This window comes from Erythrolamprus reginae, chromosome 3 (genome assembly GCF_031021105.1).
Source record: "Erythrolamprus reginae isolate rEryReg1 chromosome 3, rEryReg1.hap1, whole genome shotgun sequence".
NCBI classification, from domain to species: domain Eukaryota; kingdom Metazoa; phylum Chordata; class Lepidosauria; order Squamata; family Dipsadidae; genus Erythrolamprus; species Erythrolamprus reginae.
The window spans coordinates 167836452-167844065 of NC_091952.1; the positions used below are offsets into that span (position 1 = coordinate 167836452).

The 7614-nt window shown below is 46.6% G+C and overlaps 1 protein-coding gene across 5 annotated transcripts in view; it reads right to left on the reverse strand.

The window, feature by feature from the left end:
• Nucleotides 1–7614, reverse strand: part of DROSHA (drosha ribonuclease III) — a 133493-nt gene that overhangs the window by 124532 nt on the left and 1347 nt on the right. For 3 of the 5 annotated variants that reach the window (XR_011558676.1, XM_070747122.1, XM_070747121.1), the window contains exon 2: nt 3110–3970. Coding sequence is in view for 4 of the 5 variants with exons in the window: in XM_070747122.1 (XP_070603223.1) it covers nt 3110–3963 (854 nt within the window). In the remaining variant the exon portion in view is untranslated. Of the gene's footprint in view, nt 1–3109; nt 3971–6196; nt 6214–7614 lie in introns of those variants that run through there. The other 2 variants (XM_070747119.1, XM_070747120.1) reach the window with 2 other exon arrangements.

Here is a 7614-nt window from a genome sequence, read left to right on the forward strand (position 1 = left end):
CCGTAAACCACTTAGAGAAGGGTGTAAAAGAAACTGTAAAGTATTATACAGTGGTACCTCTACCTAAGAACGCCTCTACTTTTCTAAATAAGAACCGGGTGTTCAAGATTTTTTTGCCTCTTCTCAAGAACCATTTTCGATTGACAAACCCAAGCCTCCGAAACTGTAACTGGAAAAGACAGGGAGACGTCTCCATGAGGCTTTTCTAGGAATCTCCTGGGAGGAAACAGGGCTGGAAAAGGTGGGGAAAAGCCTCTGTGGGGCCTCTCTAGGAATCTCCTAGGAGGAAACAAGGTCGGAAAAGGCAGGGAGAAGCCTCCGTGAGGCCTCTCTAGGAATCTCCTAGGAGGAAACAGAGCCTCCACCTTCCCTGTGGTTTTCCCAATCACACACATTATTTGCTTTTACATTGATTCCTATGGGGAAAAATTGCTTCTTCTTACAAACTTTTCTACTTAAGAACCTGGTCATGGAACGAATTAAGTTCGTAAGTAGAGCTACCACTGTATAAGTCTAAGTGCTATTGCTATTTATTCTCAGCTCTATTATAACACAACAAAAGATCAACAGCAGGTCTTTTCAAGGAACAGGTTCCATTATTTGATCTTGCATGAGAGTATGGGTCCCTACAAATAAATATCTCCCCAAACTCTACAAAATGATTACATTTCAACAGATGCTGAAGATTTTATATGAGGACACCTAACGTTCTTGAGATTCGGGTACTTGGTAAAATTTGTTACCTATTCTAAAAATCAATCGTAATTTAAAATGGGCATGGATATCATTAAGAGCAGCAAAGAGGGCAAATGGGAGAAATGTTAGCCGCCCCAAGTCTCCAGAGAGGGGCGGCATACAAATCCAATCAATCAATCAATAAATCAATCAATAAATCAATAAAGATAATGCAGATACTTATCCAGGCGGAAGCAAGCCACCAAAATTACCAATAGGTTCTACTCACCTATTTCTATACATCTGCTGATTCTACCCTGGCCTTTTAATTTTAGCAATGTGACACTGAAGAACCATCCGAACAGGAACTAGTCATCACTTTTATTTCCAGAAAACAGCACAACGAAGGATGTGCAAGAGAAACATGCACTTCAAAATGTTATGTTCCGGAGTTCCTCTAGAGCAGGGGTCGACAAAGTTGTTCAGAATCTAGGAGCCAGCCAAAAAATTTAGGAGCCAGAATTTTTTTTAAGCAAACTTGGTTTTTTGCCGAGTCTCCACCTGACATCGCTTTCACCCCCTCTGTCTCCTCCTTCCTCTCTCATCTCTTTCCTTCCTCTCCCTCCCTTTCTCTCTTTCCTTTCTCTCCCTTTCTGTCTATCCTTTCTATCTCTCACCCCTTCTCCCTCTTTCATTCCCTTTCTCTCCCTCCCTTTCTCTCTCATTCCTTTCTCTCCCTCTTTCCTTCCTATCTCTCTTTCTTTTTCTCCCTCCTTCATATCTTCTTTCTCTCCCCCTTCCTCCCTCTTTCCTTTCTCCCCCTCCCTTTCTCTTCCTTTTTCTCTATCCTTTCTACTTCTTACTCTTTCTTTCTCTCCCTCCTTCATTCAATTTTCTCTCCCTCCCTTTCTCTCCCTTTCTCTCTCTTTCCTTTCTCTCCCTCCCTTTCTCTTCCTTTTTCTCTATCCTTTCTACTTCTTACTCTTTCTTTCTCTCCCTCCTTCATTCAATTTTCTCTCCCCCCCTTCCTCCCTCTTTCCTTTCTCCCCCTCCCTTTCTCTTCCTTTTTCTCTATCCTTTCTGCTTCTTACTCTTTCTTTCTCTCCCTCCTTCATTCAATTTTCTCTCCCTCCCTTACTCTCTCTTTCCTTTCTCTCCCTCCCTTGTTCTCCCCTGGGGCTGCCTGTGCCTGCCCTGCACCACCCAACACGGACGGACAGCCCCCGGTCGTCGGTTCGTCGCCCCCCACCCCCCCACGGAGGGAGATCAGACTGGCGAGGGCGGTAGAACTACGTCACCAGCCACTGGAGGGAGATCGGGCTGGCGGGGGCGGCGAATCCACCTCCCCAGCCGCGCGGAGGGAAATCCGGTAGGCGGGCGGGTGGCCGCGGCTCCCTGCGCGCCCCTGGAAAAGCGTACAGGGAACGGTGCCCGGGGCCGCTTTAGCCGCCCCCCCTCCCCCCGCCATCTCCCCGCGACTGCCTGTGCCGCTGCAGCCGCGGCCCCCCCCCCGCTCCCACCGCCAGTGCCCTCCCGCCGGGCAACCAAAGGACACTTGCCGATGACGACAGGGAACCTTCAGCTGGGCGGGCGCTGCCGTGCCGGTGCCTCCGACCTCCCGGTTCCTGCTCGATGCCGCGGTTTCTGGCGCTCTCCTGCTGGGCCCCAAAGAAGGAAGGCGGGAAAAAGGCGCGAAGAATGGAGGTCTCCTTCCTGCCTGCCTTCTTTGGGACCCAGCAGGAGAGCGCCAGAAACCGCGGCATCGGGCAGGAGCGGAGAGGTCAGAGGCACCGCAGCGCCCTTCTAGGCGCCAGACAACATTTTCTAGGCGCCACTGGCGACCAGGCGCCTGGGTTTGTCGAACCTTGCTCTAGAGGCCGCTCTAGGGACCCTGAATAGTCTGAATGCTATAATATTTAGCACAAAAATATAGATAGAAGGAAAGCTAGACTACTAAAAGTAAAACAGGAAGACAAGGCGATGTAGTGACATAAGTTATCCTCTCTGGACTGAATGTCACAAGTCACTATTTTCAGTAGCACTGTAACTTTGAACGGTCACTAAATGAACTGCTGAAAGTTGAAGGCTACCTGTGATTTCTCACAACTAGCAGAACTATCAGGTGTGTCCTCAGTCACAATAAAAAAAAACAAGACAGAAGAATAGCACTATAGATAATGGAGACGAGGTGGCACAGTGGGTAGAGTCCAGTACTGCAGACCACTAAAGCTGACTGGTAGATCTGCAGGTCAGCAGTTCAAATCTCATCTCCGGCTCGAGGTTGACTCAGCTTCCATCCTTCCGAGGTGGGTAAAATGAGGACCCGGATTGTAGGGACAATATGTAAAAAGTGCTATCGCTAACATGTTGTAAGCCGCCCTGAGTCTAAGGACGAGGGCGGCATAAAAATAAATAAATAAATAATCCAAATTACCTGTACCATTCATAATTCCGATGGCGAGGTGGGGTTTTTCCTCTGACATAATCCGATCTATGACGACTACTTTCTGCCCGTCGGCGATCTGGGCTCCTCCCACGATCCCGCCGGTCCCCATGGTTAGCGGAACGATGCCGACCCCCATGGCAGTGATCCCGATGGCGATGTTCGTCATAGTATTTACTTCTCTCTGGAGACCTCCGGTCAGTCTGAGGTTTTTCCACCAGGTATTCACTTGGATGCCGGACGTTACTGGTGGTGCTGCCGCCGCTATTAGCGCCACCACTGTTGCTTTGATAATTGTTTGCACTGTGCTGGTAGTTATTAAAGTTAGGGGGTGAGAAGGTCTGCTGGGAGTACCCTGGAGAATACGCGGCCTGGTAATTTACCTGTTGAGGCATTACCGGTGGAGGCACAGAGTGCGGTATGGATGGAGGTGGCATCATGTAAGGGAAGGTGTTTTGTCCAGTTGCATTGGCTAGGACGGGAGGGTTACCAGGATTTGGGACAGGGGGGGGAGCTGGGGGAAAACAAGGAGGAAGTGGGAAGGTCTGCCTCATTTGAGGGCTTGAAAAAGGAGGTCGGGGCGGACATTGGGTGATTGAACTTTGAGGCGAAGGGGGGATTGGTGGGGGATATGGGACAAAATCTGGCCTAGGAGGGACATAGTTTGGAGTTGGGGGGTTGGCATAGATGGAGGTGGTTGCAGGTTGCTGATCATACTGATACTGCATTGAAGACTGCTGGGGATGTAGCTGTCTCAAGTTTTGGGGGCGAAAGGTTTGTGACGAAGCTCGAACAGTAGCCCCTCCTCGGGCTCGGGGGCACCCACGCCCAGAATGAAAAGACATTACCCAGCTAGAAAGAGAAGAGGAGGAGGCAAGAGAAAATGATTTCGTTACATTTTTTTGAGTCAGGGTAAGGAAGAACTAGATATCTTAGCAGCAGGCCTTGAAAAGGAGCCCATGCTGCAGTATTTTAATAGCGCTCATCGATTTCACTATACAATACATTTGTTTGCTTAGAGTGGAGACAAATTAAACTAAAAAAATCTTGTCTCTCAGAACTTAAAAATATTTAGATAATATCACCTAAATTATTGAGCTGTGATGGCTCAGTGGTTAGAATGCAGTGGTACAGGCTAATTTTGTGGATGCAAGCAGTGAAGGGCTACCAAAATTTTCACTACTACATTGTGGGCATGGCTTATGCAGGACGCCCTGCATTTTCTTTTAACATCTTTCAGTGCAAAATGGGTGCTCTGGGGTGGAGCTCCATTTTCGCTATCCCACTGCGTGCCGCCACCCCCCCCCCCCCCCGGTCCAGGCAGTAGCCCACCCCTGACTGCAAGCAATTCAAACCTGGCCAACTCAAGGTTGACTCAGCTTTCCATCCTTCCGAGGTCAATAAAATGAGGAGCTAAGTTATTGGTGGCAATCTGCTGACTCTCTAAACCAGTGGTTCTCAACTTTTCTAATGCCGTGACCCCTTAATACAGTTCCTCATGTTGTGGTGACCCCCAGCCATAAGTCTAGCACCAATTCTCCCAATAGAGCTGCATGCTGATTGGCAGGAAGGTCAGATGGATACTCCCACTGTAAACGCCTGATTGGTTGGATTGTAGAAATATGTTCCAAGAGTCAGAATAGAAGCTTTAGTTCCTAATACAATGGGAAATTTGTCTTTTCTCATGGTCTTAGACGACCCCTGTGAGACAGTCATTTGACCCCCAAAGGGGTCCCGACCCCCAGGTTGAGAACCACTGCTCTAATCTCTTAGAAAGTGCTTTACAGCAGGGCCCTCCAACTTTGGCAACTTTAAGCCTGGCAGACTTCAACTCCCAGCTGAATTAGCAAAGCTGGCTGAGGAGCTCTGGGGGTTGAAGCCCACCAGGCTTAAAGTTGCCAAGATTGGAGACCCCTGCTGTAAAACATTATGAAGCGGTATACAGTGGTACCTCGAGATACGAGTTTAATTCGTTCCGGACCTGGGCTCTTAAGTCGAGCAGCTCTTATCTCGAACGACTTTTCCCCATAGGAATTAATGTAAATAATTTTAATTGGTTCCAGCCCTCAAAAAACTCACAAAGTTAGTCTAAATTATGCAGAAAGACATGTTTTTAATGAAGAAATGTACATGTACATATAAATGAATAATGAAGTTTCTTTCACTTAACTTCTAAACTTTCTTAAACTTTTAAATTTACATATGTTCAACTTCTCTGCCACCCAATCCTGTAGGACAGAGGTCCCCAACCCTTTTTGCACCAGGGACCGGCTTTAAGCGATCAAGAGAGGAATGGGTGAATGAATGGACGGAGGGTGGGAAGGAAGGAAGGAAAGGGGGAAGGGACAGGAACAGAGGAAGGAAGCAAGGAAACTTATGAAAGGGGAGAGTAAGAGAGGAATGAGTGAAGGGAGGGAGGGAGTGAAGAAGGTGGGAAGGAGAAAGAAAAGAAGAAATAGAGGAAGGGAAGGTAAAAGAGAGAAAGAAAAAGAGCAAGAAAGCAAGAAAGCAAGAAAGAAAGGGGGAAGGGACAGGAACAGAGGAAGGAAGCAAGGAAACTTATGAAAGGGGAGAGTAAGAGAGGAATGAGTGAAGGGAGGGAGGGAGGGAAGAAGGTGGGAAGGAGAAAGAAAAGAAGAAATAGAGGAAGGGAAGGTAAAAGAGAGAAAGAAAAAGAGCAAGAAAGAAAGCTGCAAGCACCCCCCCCCCCCCGAGCCCCCCAGGCCGGCTGCAACCTTTTAAAACACGCGCGCCGCTTCGCAGCTGTCTCCTGAAGCCGAACGCAGAAGTTAGCGTTTGGCTTCAGGAGACAGCTCCTTGGCGCTTGTATCTCGAATTTGGGCTTGTAAGTAGAACAAAAATATCTCTCCCCTCCCAGCTCTTATCTCGAGTTGCTCTTAAGTAGAGCAGCTCTTATGTCGGGGTTCCACTGTATAGGTCTAAGTGTTAATGCTATTCATATGATATCAATTATTACTAATTATGTATGTTTATTTTGAAATGTGTAGATGACTATTCTGAACATAATCATCTACATTCTATTCACTGCATGTTTGCAGCTGCGTATCCGCTACTCACCTATGAGCTTTGGTGCTTTATCCTTGGTCTACAAATCTACATATAATCTTTCCAATGGCATAACTGCAGACCGATTTCACTTTGCTGCGTCCCATGCAAAGTCATGGAATCAATTATAAACAAATCAATTACTCTCCATCTAGAAACTAATAATTTGCTTTCTAACAAACAATTTGGTTTCAGAAAAAAACTATCCTTCAACCTGCAGCTCCTCCACTGCAAAAATAAATGGACAACTCATCTAGATCAAGGGAAATCTATAGATGCAATTTATATCAACTTCTGCAAAGCCTTTGATTCAGTGGTCCACGACAAACTACTCCTAAATCTCAAATCCTATGGCATCTCACGATCCCTCCAAAGCTGGATTACAGTATTCCTGTCAAACAGACAACAAGTGGTCAAAATAGGAAGCACCATATCCACCCCCATCCCAGTTAAAAGCGGTGTTCCCCAAGGTAGTGTACTGGGACCAACGCTCTTCATTCTCTACATCAATGACCTTTGCAATTACATCACAAGCAACTGTGTCCTCTTCGCCGACGATGTAAAACTCTTCAATACCACCGATAACACAACTACTCTCCAAAAAGACCTTGACGCTGTTTCTGAGTGGTCTAACACATGGCAACTCCAAATCTCAACTAGCAAATGATCTGTCCTACACATTGGGAAGAAGAATCTGAACTCCAAATACGAACTGAATAATCAAATTATCACAGATAATCCCCACTCGGTTAAAGACCTTGGTATACTAATAACAAAAGATTTAAGTGCCAAAGCCCACTGCAACAATATAGCCAAGAAAGCTTCAAGAGTTGTAAACCTAATCCTACATAGCTTCTGCTCTGGCAATCTCACACTACTTACCAGAGCTTACAAAACTTTTGCCAGACCCATCCTCGAATATAGCTCATCTGTTTGGAACCCATATCGCATCTCAGACATTAACACCCTTGAAAATGTCCAAAGATACTTCACCAGAAGAGCCCTTCACTCCTCCACTCGAAATAGAATACCCTATGAGACTAGACGTTCAATCCTGGGCCTAGAAACTTTAGAACTAAGACGCCTTAAACAAGATCTAAGTATTGCCCACAAGATCATATGCTGCAACATCCTGCCTGTCGGCGACTACTTCAGCTTCAACCACAACAACACAAGAGCACACAACAGATTTAAATTTAATATTAACCGCTCCAAACTTGACTGTAAAAAATATGACTTCAGTAACCAAGTTGTTGAAGCGTGGAACTCATTACCAGACTCCATAGTGTCATCCCCAAACCCCCAACACTTTACCCTTAGATTATCTACGGTTGACCTATCCAGATTCCTAAGGTCAGTAAGGGGCGAGTACAAGTGCACTAGAGTGCCTTCCGTCCCCTGTCCTATTGCTCTCCTATATCTCCTATACA